Genomic DNA, 20,392 nt, shown 5'->3' with positions numbered 1-20,392 from the left:
AACAAGCTATACCAACCTTTAGAAGCATTGACAGAGTAATTGGAGTACTTTATCTCCACTTTTGTACATATTCCATCATTGCTGTGTTGACCAATACAAAAAATGCAAAGTTAATGACAAGATAAAAGTATTTATTTGTTAACGTAAAAGACAAAATAACTAAAAATAACCTCATGATTTTTCCTTTGCTTCAGTAGAGTTGGGAACCTGAGGATTTTCATTAACTTCTAAATTACTGATGGAAATATATGTTGAGTTAATCATATGCACATCATCTTTGTTCGAAAGAGTATGGATTCAACTGTTATTTAATTTTCTTGTAGTACAACAGCCTGTATTTGGCAAATTAGCATCACAGAGGCATCAAAATCACCAGCAAAAGGGGAGGAAAGCAAATAATATCACACTGATTTTTCTGACGTTATTAAAGACTACAATGATGACATTAATCTGCTCTCAGCCTAGACTTTTTTGCATTTCCAGTGTTCACTATTCCACCTGCAGACAGGCTGCATAGATACATACCACAGGTCACAGCCAGAATAGAGAGAGTGTTAATTCTTACCATGGCCACTTAGACACATTATCAAAAAAGCTCTTCCCTTAGTTAATTTTTATGAAGAAAACTTAGTGCTAGATTTTTACACTTACCGATCGATATAGAGATAGGCGGTGCTCCTATTGTCCATGGAAGTTATCATACTGTTCAAGCCATCAAAATTACTGGCAATAGCAATGGTGTGCCAATACCCAAAAGGCTTAAAGACAATAAAATGTGAATTAACAGCAGTTGTGTTCAGAAATGTTGCAAATCAGTAACAATAAACACATGGAAAAGAAAGTTAAGAAGTGAATTTCCTGCAGGGTTTCTCCCCATGGTCCCCACCAGAACTGGGGTAAAGGTTCAGTGGAAACACTGAATGGCAGGAGAATCCCAGAGGAAATTGACAACCACCACAACTCCTCCATGTGTACATTTCCTAGTGAAACAAAACAAATTATTTCATGGAAATCAGATCTTAAATCTGAGTTTAAGCAGCATAAAGTTGTTGAAGGGCCCAGATGTTGTCGGAGCTTGACTTAACTTTTTTCCAACCATCTCACCTCAAACACAGAAACCTAGAAGATAACAGAGAGAGGTCATTCGGCCCTTTGAGCCTGCTCCTCCATTCATCACGAGCACGGCTGATCGTCCAACTCAATCGCCTTATCCTGTTTTCTCCCCATAACCTTTGATCCGTTCACCCCAAGTGCTATATCTAGCCACCTTTTGAATGCATTCATTGTTTTGGCATTAACCATATCCTGTGGTAATGAATTCCACAAGCTCACCCCTCTTTGGGTGAAGAAATGTCTCCTCATATCTGTCCTAAATGGTCTACCCCAAATCCTCAGACTATGACCCCTGGTTCTGGACACACCCACCATTGGGAACATCCTCCCTGCATCTATCCTGTTTAGTCCTGTTAAGTCCTGTTAGAATTTTATAAGTCTCTACAAGATCCCCCTCATTCGTCTGAACTCCAGTGAAAACAATCCCAACCCAGTCAATCTCTCCTCATACATCAGACCCCGCCATCCCCAGAATCAGCCTGGTAAACCTTCGCTGCACTCCCTCGAGAGCAAGAGTATCCTTCCTCAGTAAAGGAGACCAAAACTGCACAGAATATTCTAGGTGTGGCCTCACGAAGGACTTGTATAACTGCAACACCACATTCTGGCTCCTGTACTCAAAACCTCTCGTATTGAAGACCAACATACCATTAGCCTTCTTTACCGCCTGCTGGCACCCGCATGCTTACCCTCAGCGACTGGTGCACAAGGACACCCAGGTCCCGCTGCACACTCCCCTCTCCCAACTTACAACCATTCAGGTAGTAATCTGCTGCCTTGTTTTTCCTTCTCAAGAGAATAACCTCACATTTATCCAAATTATACTGCATCTGCCATTGATGTGCCCACTCACCCAACCTGTCCAGATCATGCTGAAGGATCTCTGCATCCTAGTCACAGTTGACCCTCCCACCCAACTTGGTATCATCTGCAAACTTGGAGATGTTACATTTTGTTTCCTTAACATACATTGTGAGTAGCTGGGGTTCCAGTAGTGATCCCTGTGGCACCCCACTAGTTACTGCCTGCCAACTTGAAAAAGGACCCATTAATTCCTATTCTTTGCTTCCTCTCTGCCAACCAGTTTTGTATCCATCTCAGTACACTTCCCCCAATCCCATGCGCTTTAAACTTGCACAATAATCTCTTATGTGGAACTTTGTCAAACGCCTTCTGAAAGTCCAAATACACTACATCGACTGGCTCCTCCTTGTCAACTCTACTAGTTACATCATAGATCATAGAATCCCTACAATGTGGAAACAGGCTATTCATCCCAACAAGTCCACACAGCCCCTCCGAAGAGCATCCCACCCAGACCCATTCCTCTGCATTTCCCACGTCTAACCCAAACATCCCTGGACACTACAGCCAATTTAGCATGGCCAATCCACCTACCCTGCACATCTTTGGACTGTGGGAGGAAACTGGAGCACCCAGAGGAAACCCATGCAGACACGGGGAGAATGCGCAAACTCCACACAGACAGTCATCCAAGGATGGAATCGAACCCAGGTTCCTGGCGCCGTGAGGCAGCAGTACTAACCACTGAGCCACCGTGCCGCCCATCTTCATAGAATTCCAACAGATTTGTCAAGCATGATTTCCTCTTCATAAATCCACGCTGACCCTGTCTGATCCTACCACTGCTTTATAAATGCTCCGCTATAAAGTCCTTGATAATGGATTTGAGAATTTTCCCCACTACTGATGTTACTTGGACATGTGAGTTGATAATAGAGAAGGAAGAAGGATGAACAAAAGTTAAATTTAGTTCAGAAAGAGAAAAAGCATATGAAACATGTTGGATTAAAAGTGTCAGGATGGAAAGGCAAGAAGAAAGCGGTATTAAAATATAAAATTTGCATTTAGTGGGAACCTATGCAATTCTCTGTCACAGCAGATTGTGGAAGTGGTCACTGAATATATTTAAGAAAGTATTAGATTTCTAGAAGCTGAAGGTGTCAAAGGGTATGGGGAGAGAACAGAGGTTTAGCATTAAGACAGAGCAGTATCCATGATCATGTTGAATGGCAGAGAGGGCTTGATGAGCCAAATGGCCTATTCCTGCTCTTATTTTCTATGTTTCCACGAGATAGTTTGTTTTGCATTTAATGCAATAGCAACTTTGAAGGGTCATGTAATGCATAGCATTAATTATGAATAAAGATTATTTTGGAGAAAAATGATGAAGCAACATAAACTGACCAGCAAATTCAAAACTTATGTCATATCTCTTACAGTCCAATCAACTGGGGCCACTGGCAGACTTGCACATTAACGACAACATATGTCTTAAACACACCAGTATTGTTTAGGCAAGATTTAGCCTAATTTTGTTGATATTTTAAAAGATTTTATTTACCCTGCATTTTAGAACTTTCTTCCATCTAAGAAACTGGAATAGTTTGGGCAATGCAGCATTATTCAAGAGAGATGAGCTAGATCAGGGACATCCAAATTGAAACCTACAATTGACAGCCCCCCACCCAGCCAACCCCCAACTCTGGTGGGAGGTGATGCCCTAATGGTAATATCACTGCACTGTTTACCCAGATACCCAGCTAATGTTCTGGGAACCAGGGTTCAAATCCAACCACGGCAGACAGTGTAATTTGAAATCAATTGAAGAGGAGTCTGGAATTAAGAGTAATGACTGTGAATTTGTCAATTGTTGGACAAACCCATCTGGTTCACTAACGTCCTTTAGGGAAGGAAACTGCATTTTACCTGGTCTGGCCTACATGTGACTCTAGATCCACAGCAAAGTCGTTGACTCTGAACTGCCCTCTGGGCAATTAGGGTTGGGCAATAATTGCCCATCTAGGCAATGCCCTCATCTTGTGCATGAATGAAAAAAACCCCGAGACAGTGCAATCCAGCCCCTGAAGAGCAGGTCACTCAATTTCAGTTGGATGCAAAATGTACTTAATCTTTATTTCTTATTGTCTTACTAAAAATTTTGCTTAATAAGTTTGAGAAAAGCTGCTCATTAGTAAATGAACCCTAGAAGGAAACATCCAGATCTTGTAATATCAACAAATGGAATTGGATGCAAAATAATTCAAGGAATTTAAATTGTATCGGTTGCCCATGAGTTTCATTGTATGATCTACTTGGGTACATATATTCAGAAGCATACACACCCAAGCTAAACATTTCCCTTTATTAGAGTCTCTGGATTCAAATGATTATGCTTCCACTTCCTCCTCCTTTTATTCCCCCTCCATTTTCACAACTTATTACAATACTTCAATTTTTAACTATTCAATTCTTTGGAGGCAGCGAGCGTTGATCTACTTTCTTGCTTGGGTGCTGACTGATCTCCTGCCTGAAAACAGCATTTCTATTGTTTCATTTTACATTTCAAGTAACTGCATCATTTTCTATTGATTTTCCATTCCATCTGCCCCACCTACCTCTGACCCAGGAGACCCAGGTTCAAGTCCCACCTGCTCCACAGGTGTGTAATAAATCTCTGAACAGGTTAATTAAAACATATCTACTTACATACCCAATAATGTGATGTACCATCTATTGGTATAAGCTGTCATTACCATAAACATATTGTATTCACATAGATAACAAAGTGTGGAGCTGGAGGAACACAGCAGGCCAGGCAGCATCAGAGTAGCAGGAAAGTTGACGTTTTGGTTCGGGACCCTTCTTCAGAAAATATTTACAGAGCATCTTCAGTGGAGCAAAATGTACCAAGGAACTTCACAAGATCGTAATCACACGAAATTACCAAACTGCAGTATATATATGTATGTACGTACACACACACACACAAAATGTTCTCCGGCAACTCCAGGCTCCTTTGACAGTTTCTTTCAGGTGGCTGAGGTCCTAAGTGTATGGGAGTGTTACCACCTGCAAGTTCCCCTCCAAGTTACATATTAACCTCATTTCGAAATCTGTTCTTACAACATCAAAATGTGGATCCCCCACCTTGCGTGGACTGCAGCAGTTCAAAAAGATAGCTCACCATCACTTCCACTGGGGAAATTAAGAATGCGAAATTAGTGACGGTCTTGTGCTGACCTTTTCAGTAGTGCCCATGTCCCATGAACCAGTTTTAAAATGCAAATCTGCCAATCTACCAATCTAAGGGACATGCATTCAGTTAATATACAATTGCACTGTTATAAAATTAATTTATTGCATATCAATAGTTTAAAAACCATTGGTAGACTTGTTGTTGGTGCACTATTTTTCACCCTTCTCAATGTTTGAAATTATTAACCATACTAATTTCTGATATCTCTTACTATTGTCACAGCCATAAAATTATCTGCAATGGCTTTTCTTCCTGCTCCATTACCTCTGGAGAGTTCAAGGATCTATGCTGGGACCATTCCTAGTTCTCATCTAGATGCTCCCTTTGGTGAGATCATCCAAAAAAAACTCATTAGATTCCACAAGTACTTGACTAACTCACCAGCTGTCAGCCTTTCCAGGGTATAATTTGTCATTCTGCTTGTCTGACATCCCTAATTTCCCAGTTAGGAAAATAAAAGCCATTGCCATTAACCTTTTTTTTCATTCAGTGGATATTAGGGATTGCTAACATTTACTGTTATTCTCCAAATATCCTTGAGAACATGATTGTAAGTCACTTTTGAGATCTCACGTCGAGACTTGGAACAGAACTGAAGGTTTGTCTTGGGAGGTGATGTCCTAAAACCTTGATGAGTTAAAATGCATTTTGTAGAGCAATAAACACCGGAGTAAACTGCTATGTTCTGGATGGTGTTGAACGTTGTGTTTCCTAGTGATGACTGCCTTTCACTAAACCAGACTATTTACAACCTTTAAACATTTAAAAGACATTTGGACTTGTACATGAATGGGAAGGATATGGGCCAAACACAGACAAATGGGATTAGATTAGTTTGGGAAACCTGGTCAGCATGAACAAATAGCACCGAAGGGTCGGTTTCTGTGCTGTATGACTCCATGACCCCATCATTGAGACCATTTTTGTAACATTATGCATCATTACCCCTGCCTTAGCTCTTCTGCCACTGAAATTCTTACCTCTACCTTTGTTACCACCACCCTTGATTACTCTAATTCTCGCCTAGCCAATCTTCCAGCCTCCACAAACTTGAGTTAATTCAAAACTATACTCTATATATCTTAACTCATTAAGTCCTGTTCATCCTTTACCCAGTGCTACAGTGATTCCTGGTCCAACATGCCTTAATGCATAGAAAGATAGAAAAACAGGAGTAGGTGTAGGCCATTCAAGCTCCACCAATCAATATAGTCACGGTTGATCATCCAACTGAGAATCAGTGTTTTGGCCTCAACCATTTTCTGCGGCAGAAGATTCCACAATTTACCAGGTCCTGAATGAACAAAACTCTCATTTCAGTCATACATGGCCTATCCATTTCCTTAGACTGGGATCACGGATTCTGGAGTCCCCAGTCATCTAGAACATCCTTCCTGTATTTACCCTGACTTGTCCTGTTAGAATTTTATTGGTTTCTATGAGATGCCCCTTATTCTTCTAAATTCCAGTGAATATAGTCCTAACCAATCAAGTCTGTCCTCATGCATCAGTCATGCCTTCCAGGAGCAAGTCTCGTAAACTTTTGTTGCACTGCATGGAATGTATGGGAATGGGATCAATTAAATTTGCAATCATCCTAAATGTTTAAAACGATCCAGTTGTGCTAATGTAGGATTCCCTGTTAATCTTTGAACCAGCAGCAATTTGTTAGGGAAGGTACTGGTCCACAGAAACCAGATATAATAGCATCAATATCAGAGAGAAGTTTATGGGTTCCCTGTAAAGTGACTACACCTTAAAAATACTGTGCCAGCTGGAAAGTGCATTGGAATGTAACAAGGTATTGAAAGATGCTAAGTAAATGCAAATTCTTTCCTGAAAAGACCAATAGTAAAACAGCAAAGTAGAATATGAGCTTAAAAAAAAAGTTATATCAGTTAACTTAAACTCACTTCCAGAAGATCAACCATGGGTGCATTGCTTTCCTTTGATGGGCAGTCAATGACTGGTGCAGCTGTACAGGAGATTGCACAGAGGATCAACACAAACAGGACATACAAGTACTGCATTTTGGACCTTATGTCCCACACACAAACTACGATATTCTCTAAGTTGGGTACTTCACCATAACAGGCTGGGAAGTCAGACAGAAGAGTCAAATGCAGGATTACAAGGATACCACAGCCTTTTTAAGGAAAGCAGTCACCAATACAGTGTCAGAGGCGGGATGTGGAAATTAGGCCCTTTAACACTTGGTAGACTGTTGTATATTACATCAATTTTCAAAACTTGAATGTAGGGACCTACCATAAACATTAGCATATTCCAGGCAGGGACTGTTATATTCTCAAGAACCCCCAGAGTTATATTGACATAATCCAGTGGATCCTAGGTAAATATTGTATCAGTTCCAAGGAATAAAGATGAATATTGGCATAGCCTTTTGGTGTCTAGGTCAATATTGCTGGGCAAGGCCCAGGACAGAAGAATATATCAGGCACCAGCAACTGATGTCTGAGGCTCCATAGGGCCCACTGTGCTCAGGTCCAGTGATTTCTGTTCCTACTGGAGTTGTACAGTGACAATATCACTGGATTCATAATTCAGAAGCTCAGGGTAATGCTCTGGGGATACAGATTGAAATCCTAGCACAATAGCTAATGGAATTTAATTTCAATTAATAAATCTGGAACTCAAATGCTAGCTGCAGTAATGGTGACTATGTCAACTGTCATCAATTGTTGTAAAAACTCCATTGAATTCATTGATGTCCTTTAGGGAATGAAATCTATTGTCCTTACATGGTACAACTTTCACATGACTCCAGACCAACAGGAATGTGGTCGACTCTTAATTGTCACTTTGAAATGGCTGAGGAAGCCATTCACTTCATAGTCACTTAGGGAAATGCATCAATATCAGGGATTCCCATTCCTCAGTAAAGAGCAAACAAAGACTTTGAATACCCAGGTAACAAGTGCCACAGTCTTGCTGGTGCCCAGGTAAATAAATGCCAGGAACCATAAAGGAATTACTATGAGGTTCTATAACCCTGTGCAAATATGGACACATTCGTGAGGTACTTTTAATATGAGGTCCTGTAAATAATGGAAATGTGCTTGGGATCCAACTATGAAAACAGACAGACACATTCTCAGGAACCTATTGTTCCAAGTTTTGAAAGGAAAGTTTTGGTTATCTCAGAAAAAAAGCAAGCTCTTTGTTGCTAACATAACCAGATTCATAGAATACAGAAGCGCTGTGATGTGTTGCTCAAATTGACTTATGAAGCTTGGGCAGCTCAATGTAAATTTAAAAATGATATTCAGCTTATACCACCGTTGGTATATTCGGGAATGGAATGTCTGGCTTTGGTCTGCTCAAATGGTGGGAACATTACAGCAATTACTGAGGGCTCAAAGGCCAACAGAATAGAATGATATCTGGTCTCCGAGTCACCAGAAAAGGCTTAGGAAACTGAAGAACCTATACGATTCTGATCAAAAGAAACAGCTGTAGCAACTTACCCTGCATCTTTTAGATAATAGTAACTTATTTCCTGGAGTTTGCTCGATTGCCTTTGTGGGTGTTGGCTGGCTTTTAAGTAACATGTATTTCATTACCCGCTCTGCGCTGATCACTTTGAACCTCACCTCCTTTTCTCCTCGGAATTTCGTTGCAGTTTCTCGCTTGAACACTTTTCCTAAACCTCTATCACACAGATGCTTTTCTCCAGTCCTTCAGAAAACCTCAAAACCTGCCTCTTCAACCATGCCATTACCTATCTCCCCTAATCCTTTTCTTGCTATTGCTCGCTGCCTGTTTTGCACTGTCAGAATGTTTCATTATATTGAGCTGGTAATTGAAAGTTGTTTTGTTTGAAAACTGAGGAAGTTTTGATTGTATTCCAGAAATGCTATTAGCATCCTCAAATAGATTAAATTCTCTTTATACACAAAGACTGATCCCTTGAGGCATCACAAATATGCACATGGATCACTGGGTCATTTCCAATGTTGAGTGCTGGGAGAGGGGTCAATATACACATGGTCAGTATCAAATCACCATTATTAAATCAGAATTTCAACTTGAACAAAGCAGGATGCTGAGCGTTTTAATATTCCAAAATTATTCTGAAACCGAAAACCAGAATTGAGTACGCAAGGGACAATTTGAGGTTTTGTATGTACAGCTGCAAAGGTCTTAGGTAGCTTGATCTGAAGTTTAAAAAAAAATGCATTTGGATTTTCCAGAAACAAAAGTGGCATTGTATCAAATCCTGGAATTGTCTGTATAGGTACGGAAGCTGTGTTTAATCAGACGTAGATTTGAAAATGTAAATTTCAACTAACTATCATAAGCAGTGTAACCATCATTTGATGAGCAGCAACTTCATATTGCATTTATGTAGCAGCTTTAAAAGTAGCAAAACATCCCAAGATACCTCACAAAGGCGATTATGATACAACGTTTCTTACAGCTAGTGCAGATTATGTTGGAACAAATGATCAATCACTTGGATAAAGGGACAGATTTTTAAGGAGCTTTTTGAGAGGTGAAGGAGGCATGGAATTTGAGATTTGGGTAAAGGAAGCTGAAGGCACATCCACCAGTGGTGGAACAATCAGTGATGCAAAACAGGCCAGAATTGGAGGAATGTGGTGATCAGAGGGTTGTAGTAATTGAAAGGAATAGAGAGCCAGGGAGGGATAAAGACATGGGTGGACAAAGACAAGCTGGATGGAGAACAGAGCGCAAGGGGGAAAAAAAATTATCCCCCTACTATATTAAAGTTGGCGCTTAAAAGTCAGCATTCTAATTATTTTTCCATCCATTAATTTCCATGTGCCATGATGTGCTGAAGCAACATTAGATATAGTAGTGCAGTACTCAAAATACTGAACTAACAACACAGGGTACAAAATCATATCCTCTAATTTGATAATGAAATGGAAAGTTCACGCTATGCAGGCGATTCTTGAATGCTCCAAACCAACTACCTGCATCTGGTTATGACCTGAAAAGTACTATCCAAGAGTGTGATTGAGTTACGTTCAATTATGCCTTCCAGATAGGAATGAATAAGCACCTGAAAGGGCGTTGGTAGCAATGGTGGTGGTAGATGGGAGGGGGTGGCAGAAATGGGTCTGAGTTACTCTTGCAGAGAGTTGGCAAGAGCATGACAGGACAAACTGCCTCCTCTGTGCTGTACCCATTCTATGATTCAAGGAAAACAGATGACAAAATCATAATTTCTTTTAAAAAATATCAATTGACAAATTTATTGACATTCAAGCAAATTGGCCACTTTTATTAACATACCTACAATAGAAACAAATAGATTATATACTGTATATAATATAAACATTTGCAAATGTTTTAAAAATTATATAAAAGTATAAAAATTGTATTTACAACTTCTCACAATATTTCACCCTGAAAATTTAAAAGCAATATTTTAAGGGACTTACAAAATGTCTAATCAAAGCACCAAAGTACATTGGACTGAAAATGGTTCCCAAATCATTAAGCAGGGGCTTATTTCATGATTGAATAGGGCCACAATTGTAATTGTTGTCAATTTAAAAGTGAACATAAAATCTGTCTGCATAATACCTTGTATTTTCTAAGAGTGAACCACTCAGCATACGATAGAAGCACAAAGGGCAGGGTAATTATCAGTTAGCCTCTATGCTGATAGAGAGGGACAAAGAGAGGGATGAGGCTTATGTAGAGTATAAGCATGGACCCGATGTTGGGCCGAATGGACACTCTGTCCTATAAAATTCTATGTAAAGCAAATCTGTTGTGAAGAAGTCTAAGTTACAAGGAAAGACTAGGAACACTTAGGCTTTACAATGGAGATATCAAAAAATTATTTTAGAGGGGATGTAAAATTGTACACAAAAGGGTAAGGATTAATGACTTCACATGAGCTCCTACATTTCTATGTAAAATCTTTCAAATGTAGAAACCTATCCCTCCCAATCTGCAGATTATTTATTTTTAAAATTACATGTTAAACCAAAGAAAATAATCCCTCTGGAAGAATATCCTTTTTTATCTACTGGCCTGAGAAATAATTATTTTAAAATAGAGACTCTGGCATGGAAACAGGGATACCTAACTGGTATGACTGACATTTTTTTTTTGAAAAAGATGGAATCGTAACGAGTTACTTCATTGTACAGAACTTCAGTGGTGCTGAAAAGAGAAGAAAATGTTGCCAAAATGTTCATATCGCATGATCAGGACAAAACACACAGAATGCCAAATTTCAAATGATTTTAATTTATACTGCAGGAGTAAATTGTTTCCAGTTGCTTTTATCAAGGCAACAACTTAGCCAAAATCAAACTGCTGACCAATTTCTCCTACAGTATAAATTGTTAAAAAAAATTGGCATTCTTGCATTTCTCCCAATGAGTGCAAAACAAAAAACTTTCGGAACGTGTCTGTCTTTGCAGATGTTCTTATTTTATATTGGCTTATTTAAGATCTTAAAAACATACCAAGAAATATTACTATCAGGCACTCAGTTTTGCACAAGCCTGGTATTAAGATTTACTTCATAAACATGCTCAATTTATAAGTACATCCCCAGACTTTCATCTAGTGAAGGAGGTGGTGGAATGGAGCCAACTTCCTGCTTCTTGTTTCTGGACCATACCACTTTGGGCACAGCAATGAATACAGAAGCATGTAGGCTTTCGTTTTCCAAAATAAAATTCACTTCTGCATGTTAGATGCTATGTTGATGATCAAAGCAGGTATGAATTGTGTTAACTTTCTTTTTAAATGGAAGGTGGGAAGAAACTCATTCACAAGAAAACACATTCACAAAAGGCATCATTAATGCACGAAAAGTAACTAAGGTATTCCAGGGTTTCAAACTACACAACTCAAAGTGACTAGATCAGTTCCTCAGTACCGTTACACTATTATAGAGAGAGTTATTTCTGCATATTATGTGTAAAACAGATTATGACTTCCAAGGTCAAGCAGAATACTTACGAGAGAGACCTGTGCCATTTGAATCACTTTGCAAGGTGGTGCGTGGATGGAATGAGCTGTCAGAGGAAGTGGTGGAGACTGGTACAATTACATTTAAAAGGCATCTGGACGGGTACATGAATAGGAAGGGTTTAGAGGGATATGGGCCAAATGGGACTAGATTAATTCAGGATATCTGGTTAGTATGGACGAGTTGGACCAAAGGATTTTTTTCTGTGCTGTGCAACTATGTTTCAAAATTTCAGAGTAAAAGAAAATGTGTTTTTAAAAACAAACAAACAAGTCTGAATATCATATTAGTTTATGAATTAAAACAAAGTGCTGGAGAAACTGAACAGGTCTGGCAAAAGTAGTCTGATGAGGTGTCACTGGATTCAAAACATTAACTTTGTTTTTCTCTCCACAGATGCTGCCAGACCTGCTGAGTTTCTCCAGCAGTTTGTTTTGTTTCAGATTTACAGCATATACTGTATATGAATTGTTTGAAATCCAGCATTTGAATTGCTGAATTTCTCAAAACTGCAGAGCAGCACTTAAGCCACAGCAAATCAGCATGTTAATGCACAACAGTGTGGTAGGTTAGGGGTCTATGTGTGACTTACTATACGCAGAGCTTATAATGTTAGCTGGATCAACTATAGACTACTTTGCCAAATAAGAAATGCGTGTGTTAGGGAAGGACAGCAAGCAGTTGACCTGTGCCACATAAACCTGAATTGTCAGATACAGAAGTGCATGGGCAGATTCATGGGAGGTGATGGAATGATCTGTGATGATGGATTAAAGAAAAAGGGAATGACCTACAGCAAGTGGAAAGTCATTTGGGATGATCAGTTGGCTCTGAACTTGTGGTTCCCAAAGCTTTCTGACACTAGTTTTTTCATCATCTCCAGACTGGATCTTACGTAGACTAATTGTTAGAGATTGTTTGCTCTGAGAAGACACAAAGAAAGTCAATGTTCAGAATTGTGAACTTTTCAAGCAGTTTTGGGTTATTTGAGTTTAGGACTGTAACCTTTAAGGAAAAGGAGAACATGTGCTGATAAACATCACGGCAATGTCATGGGATATTTGCTGGTTTTAAAATGTTCCCCAGCAGTACCTTTCAAAGAACATGTTACAGATATTCAGACCCTAGCAATTAAAAATGACTACAATGAGTTGTATGAAGTATACACTCAGAGGATGTGTTACCAGTCAAAGCTGTTAGAAGACCATTGTCATTTGAACACAGTGGAATTTGAGTTAGTGCTCCATGTACTGATACACACCTACATGTACCAGTTATGAGGGAGTTGTACCATTTCAGACTCAAGTTCTTGCACCATCCCCCCCCCCAGCAAATCCACCACCTTTCTGGCTTCCTTGCACAGGAGATTTATTGGAGTGGGCATGGATTGATGTGCGGTGGCTCACTACAGCTCTGCTGAACATGGTTTATATAGATCGACAGATCTGAGAATTGCAACTGAAGTGTAAAGTTATCAATGTGTATAAATATAGAACTCATTTGTTATTTCCCTCAACTTAAGTTTAATATCATGGAATAGTTAAGCAATATTTTTGATCTCAAATTCAACAGAAGTGCTGTTTAATACTCCAAATATGCAGAAGGATACATTACTTTAAAATAAATGGGAGAGTCATGCACCAACTGGTGTCTCCGACAATCACTTTCTCCAGTAACTCAAAAAAAGTCATTAATTTCAAACTATTTCCTCAGTAATACGAGTTTAAGTCCACAGCATTTAAGCAGCTTTTGGCTGAATGATTTGCCAATTTGGACAAAGGTGTTCTAAGGCCAACTGAACTTCACCAAGGCCATCCTACAAGAAATGAATCACATCAGCTATGAAAGCGAAAGAAAAATCATGACACAGAAAATGACTGTAGTCAGCACAGAAGATGTGATCCAGTATTTGTATTATAAGTTATTAAATGGATCCAAAAATATCTAGGGCTTCAAAGTCAGTTAATATCAGAACTTCACAAAGTAATTTGCATTGACATTTTTGGTGACTTCTACCATGTTTATCCAAACGAGGTAAGTTGGTACTGAGGGTTTGATCAGACTTTTCTGCAGTGCCTGCCTAACCCAAGGCTAAGTGCAACAAGGACTATTGCACATTCACACATGGCTCTTTGTTTACATAAATTAAAAATAAATACATTTTCTAAAGTACATATTGACTGAACGGGTGGAACTTCAGACTAATTTGTTTTAATACAAGCAGTTGACCAGAAAAGTAATTAAAGTATTTGTTTAATATCTGAAACTAGCAGGAAACAGAACCAGAAAAATTCTATGCTGAAGTAGCTTAAAGTATTAGATGAACAGGTGACTGACTAGTAGTTTTCATTACAAATGCTCACCCACAACCAAGGGAAAAGACTTATATTATTCTTGACCTCAGTGTTAATTTTGCAAGTTCATTTATTTTAAAAGAATTTTATAAGTTGCAATTGGGAATGTTGCAAAGGATCTTTATAACTTGCTGAAATATCAAAAATGAGCACTGTTTAAAGGACCAGATGTCCCCATTTGCAGTGGACAAATACTAGGAAACAACCATCAGCCCAAGTCTTCTGCAGTTCAATTTAACAGAAATTACATCTTGAAATTCAACGTCTAAGAGGACATGTAATTGTGTAGGAGATACCAAGCAAGCAAAAATTGGATTGTTTGGGGCTATTGAATGAAATGAAAGTGGGGAAGAGGACACAAAGCTGGCGAGATGCCAAAAATGAAAATCAAAGAATGTGAGGCACTGATTTGTGGCATACCAAGGAATGACTAAGAAACAGCAAATCCTCCTAGTCAAATCTAACCAGCCTTTCCTTCCTTCAACTTGAGTTTAGTCGAACGGTCAACAGACCCACTGGCTTAGTAGGAAAAAGAATGCTAGCAATAAATCACAGCAGCGTTCCTGTACGCAAGTTTGCTGCAAATCTAACCCTTGGATCTGAAAGATTAAATACAAGGTAAGTGGACACTGTTACCTATGGTCAGTGTGCCATGCAAAGTAATTTACTACTAGATGAACAAATCACAATTCTAATACATTAGGGCATTATCAATTTTGCATACATTGATCCGAAACTCCGGACTATCCTGAATAATTCACGTACTAATTCTACAGAGCTGGGAACCTATGATTGGACCCATTTGACAAGTTTTTTTAAACTTAGGACAAGTTCACTCGAGGCTGGAGTGATTACTGACCGAGAGTCTGCATTGTTTACGATATTAACCAGTTCATAAGAACGTGCTTCACATGGTGTGGTTTTTAAGATCATTTATAGCTCCAGACTCCTAAAAAGAGTAAAAGCGGGAGTAAAATTCAGTAAGTTCACTTTTTGATACTGCAAGAGATTCTCAGAGAGGTGATCTAGATTGGAGTGGAGAGCTTGTTAAAGCAGTATCACCAAATACATTTGCATACGAAGATTTGAGGAACTGGACATAGTTCTGCATGCTACGGTTGGTGCATTCCGACTGTTCCAGACGATCCTTCAGGTCTTGTAAGCGGCTCTGGAAACGCCTCTCAGCCTAAGAAGCAATTTTACACAAATTGGACTTGACACAATTACAATTGCAGCAGTCAGTAAGATACCAGTAAGTACATCACACATTTAGCTATGAAAGTAGTTGCGCAGGCTCTTAAGTAATCTGCTCTTATTCCCATACCTCACCCTTTCACCTCACCTGAAGTCACTGAGGAACCAGAAAATTATTGTACTTTTAATATCTGTGGTGACATGCAAATGCTGCTAGGCCAATTCAAATGGCTGGAATTGTAAAAGTACTGTGACATAAACAGTTACCAACACTTCACAAAAAACTTATAATTAATGTAGTGACAAGAAATTTAAATTGTTGGAAGATTTGGTATTTGTGCTTGCACAGAGGAAAATTTGGCAAATAAATGTTACCTTCAAACATAATCAAATTTACTGAAAGGCACATTTAGAAAATTTGAAAGTTTTGGGGGTGGGGATGGTGACGGTGGAAGGAACAATGAACAGATAAAAAGGGATTAAAAACCATTAGTGTGAAAATACTAAATACTATGCAAGCACACAAACAATGATCCCATTACATGCTATAACCACCCTTTAAAAATTAACCCTCTTCCTTCAAATTAAAGTTAGTCCTCAAAGAATTCTGATAATTTTAGGAATGCAGCTTTTATACTTTGGTTCATTAGGATAAAATGTCCAACCAACACGGAGTCAAAAAGATTTTTAACAAGGAAGTTATTTCATACAAAATATTTTGTTGACATTGCAAAACCATATCCCAGTCCTCTATAAGGATATAAGATAAAGATCTGACTGGGTGGATGTTAGCAATTTGCATTGACAAAACAAACAGACATGTGCACAAACATAAAGACAGGTGGGTTTTTTGAGCAACAAAGAGGTACACAATATGCTGCATTTACAATTAAGGACTGCACTTTCCTCCTGAATGATCCCATGGAGCAAATTCACAAATTAAAAGGAATCACTGACCAGCAATGTAATATAAAGGCCACAGGGAATATTAATGAAAGAAGCTATTCTCTTCCAACTAGTGGAGCTAGGTGATTTAGATTTTGGAGCCACTTTTACATTGTTCTAGTGCTGCCAACTTCCAACATACAGATCCTCTACGGCCAGTGATATAAACTGACCCATAAACACACCTTGTATGAAATGCCTTTAATTTTGCCTTGGGGAACTTTGCTTATAAGTAAGTTTATCAATACTGACAGGACAGAGCGTGCTCAAATTTCAATATTCATAGGAACACCAGAGATGGTGTGAATGGAGGTATTTTGTAGGTACTCCCAAATGTTTGGGGTATCAGGAGAGTTGCTTCAACTTCAACAATAGGGCTCACCCCAAGTGCAAATACGTGATGGCCTTCTACCCCAAGATGAGTACCCTGCTACGACGGAACACAAGCGATAGAGTCGGTAACAGCAATCACTAGGGCAGCATAATTGGGAACCTTACCCCTAACAGTGGCATGAGATAAGAACAGTAAAGTCTTCGCTATAGCCATCAGCAGCCTGGTAATTGATTGGACAAGCTGAAAGTCTCCTGGGACTGGCTGGAGTTGTGATTGGAGGAGCAAGCACAGGAGAGACTAATCTGTTCTCCCAACCATAGGCTCTGTCTCACCTATGCTTGCTGCTGCAACTCACCCAGAGTCTCTGATCCATTTTTTTGCTGCTCCATGAGGTACAGAACTCTTGATTGGAGGAACTGCAAAAGTGGGAGCAGGGGAAAATCAGTTCTGACTCGCCCATGCTTGCTACTCTTCCAATCACAATGCTGGCCAGTTCCACTCTCAGTGGCCAATAGTTAGGATTCTTTTTGTTTGTTCTTAAAGCCAACCCCTTGTGCCATCGGACAGAACCAAAACAACTTAATATTTATTTTTAAAAATGCATATTTGTAACAGACTTACATCATCTTTGCTCCTGCGTAGCTGAGTCAGTTCCGTTTTTGTTCTGCTCAGCTGTGTTTCAAGGTCCATTATTTTGCTCTGTGTGGTTCGTTCTTTTGACAGAGCTCTCTCCCTGGTTTGGTCCACCTAGTCAAACAGATGTATTTGGTCACTCTGACAAAAGTTTTCTTGCTGACAATCTGACCTGGAATTTCAGTTTCTACTACCAGTTGGAAGACCAGTTACCACACAAAACAGATTTAAGATAACTAGCAAACAAAAAAAAAAGAAAATCACATGGGAGGGACTGTAAGGAAATGAGAAGGAATTTTAAGATAGCAAATTGCTAGAGGAAAGTTGCCAGTTTTCAAGAGGAAACACTTGCAAAAGAATAATTACAGAGCTATAGCAAAAAAGCAGGTAGTAGCAATAAATGGGTGGTAAAGAATTTTAAGAGAAAGGATTGACTGAATGCTCTCAAATTTGTAAAATAGAGCTCCTACACCAAAAGTTATCTTTTCCATGAGGACACTTGTCAAGTTGGTTTACGGTGTTTACATTTATGGCTACTGGGTTGTCATTTGGGAAAGCAACCTCAATGTCTGGCTGTCTCGCCTTTACACGATCAGGAGCCAGGCACCATAAGGATACAGAGTTTTACTGTTAAAACAGAGCACAATCAATCAGCAGACATGCTGCATGTACTGGAACAAAGGCAAAATACTGCAGATGCTGGAAATCTGAAACAAACAAGATGTTGGAAAAACTCAGCAGCTCTGGCAACTTCTGTAGAGAGAAAAACACAGGGTAATGTTGAGTCCAATATGACTTCTTCAGAACTGAGGAGTCATAACAGACTTGAAACATTAACTCTATTTCTCTCTCCACATACACTGTCAGATCTGCTGAGTTTCTCCAGCATTCTCTGTGCTGGATACACTCCGATATTTTCATCGTCAAAACTGGTTCAACTGTTAACTTTGATGGGTCTGCAATGGCATTGTGATCAGTGTTGAATGGGATTTACTTGAGGGTGATCTCCAAGACAGCAATCCAAAAGAGTTAAAAAGTCCTTAAATATTAACTCTAGTGTAATGCATACAAGATGATCAAAATATGATCAAGCATAGCAGTTTACTATGCTTGGTGTTTGCTGAATAAAAGTGACATGATTCAGAAGGCCACTGGCCCACTTCCATCACCCGTTCAGGTGGTGTATTCCTGATCACAACATTTTTGCTGAGAAAAATATGAATTTGCTTTGAACTCAATTTGTAGAATTTGAAAGCCGATTACTTAAAGTTGCCTTTGGCTCCACTTTCCGTGTATTACTTTAAAACCATCAATTTTTTTATTATAACTGCTCTAAGTAAATACAGGTTGCAGTCAGTGGCTCCACAATAGCAGTTTATTGCCAAGTGAAGAATATGTTTTGAGGTGAACATGTTTTAAACAGGCTATGTCAACTGTAAATTTTAAGATAGAGATTGATAACTTTCGTAGACAAGGGTATTGAGAGTTAATTATCAAAAGGTAGGTGAATGGAGTTAAGACGCAGATCAACCATGATTCAATTGAATGGAGAAGCTGGATCAAAGGCCTGACAGGCCTCCTCCTGTTTCACATTTGGTAACATCTCACTGAACTGACCTGCCGTCTGGCATCTTCAATGGCAGCCTCCAGCTGTCTAGCCAGGCTGGTGCACTCACGGGATTTTTCCTCTAATCGCTGCTGGTTATGTTGAATGGTCTCTTCTCGTTTCGTGACCACCTGAGTCAGCTCCCGGTTCTGAGCATCTAAATCTTCCAGCTTCCTACAAACAATGATCAACATCTTTTCAGTGTCCAATATCCTCAATGCTTCTCAAAATGCATAGGTCTTCCATCATGTGTAAACATCTCATGTATCAAATGACGCAATTCAATTTTGGTTAACCTATTCACATGCAAGACTTAAACACTTTATCTAGGTCAATACCGTGATGCAGTACTTTGGATGTAAAGTTGGTAATAATGCCTGTGTTCTTGTTCTGGTGTTTTGAGAGATTAACAATCGCACAGCAAAATTCAAAGATGAAAAAGGAGATCTCCCAGTGCCCTGGCCACTATTTCTCCTGCAACCAACACTACCAGAAATAAGTGAACGAAACATAATTTTCAGCATTGATTATGGGGTGTTGCTGTGTGCAAATGGCTGCCATATTTGCCCACTTTGTGACAAGCCCTGAACAAGGCATGTGAATTGCTCTGGACTCAAAATGTTAACTCTGCTTCCTCTCTGCAGATGCTGCCAGGCCTGCTGAGTTTTCCAGCAATTTTTGGTTTTGTTTTGGATTTCCAGCACCCACAGTTCTTAGTTTTATTTATGTGAATTGCTCTGACATGTTTGCTATAAGATGACCTACTTTGTTGAGAAAACTTTTTTTGCAATCCTCAAGAGATTCTAACTAGTGTGTAATGAATCCTGCCAAAGAACTTAAGTTCAGAACTTAAATGATTTTGAAATGTATCCCCTAAACTGGAGGGTGGCTCATTACAAAGGATAGACTGTTTAATCAAGGCAGGAGAATGCCACTAAGAAGCATTTAATTAGATTACTTAATTGTATGTAACCCAGTCTTTAAACAAATCGCTTAAAAAAAAACAAAAAAAAAAAAACTTGCTTGGTCTTTCAAAGTCAGATTTTGGACGGAGCTCAGTTCGGTCTGGTATTGGAACAATGAAGTTTCTTAGTTAGGAACCTTAAGAGCATAATGTTACCACTGGATTGATGGGTTTGAAAAGATTCACTTCCCCAAAAACCCAAGT

General features: G+C 39.2%; 2 protein-coding genes across 3 annotated transcripts in view; both read right to left on the bottom strand.

The window, feature by feature from the left end:
• Positions 1 to 20,308, bottom strand: part of LOC125486389 — a 35,577-nt gene extending 15,269 nt beyond the window's left edge. The window contains exons 1-4 of the mRNA XM_048613741.1: positions 19,236 to 20,308; positions 17,607 to 17,732; positions 652 to 758; positions 17 to 81 (exon numbers count right to left, since the gene is read on the bottom strand). Of these exons, the coding sequence (XP_048469698.1) occupies positions 17 to 81; positions 652 to 758; positions 17,607 to 17,732; positions 19,236 to 19,418 (481 nt within the window). The 5' untranslated portion in view covers positions 19,419 to 20,308. The remainder of the gene's footprint in view (positions 1 to 16; positions 82 to 651; positions 759 to 17,606; positions 17,733 to 19,235) is intronic.
• odf2a (outer dense fiber of sperm tails 2a) overlaps positions 1 to 20,392 on the bottom strand; it is a 143,885-nt gene that overhangs the window by 104,866 nt on the left and 18,627 nt on the right. The gene's annotated exons all lie outside the window — the stretch shown is intronic.

The sequence above is a fragment of the Rhincodon typus genome, chromosome 28, assembly GCF_021869965.1.
Source record: "Rhincodon typus isolate 14 chromosome 28, sRhiTyp1.1, whole genome shotgun sequence".
In the NCBI taxonomy this organism is placed as follows: Eukaryota; Metazoa; Chordata; class Chondrichthyes; order Orectolobiformes; family Rhincodontidae; genus Rhincodon; species Rhincodon typus.
The sequence above is the reverse complement of the archived record's forward strand: the minus strand, read 5'-3'. Positions and strand labels throughout refer to the sequence as shown.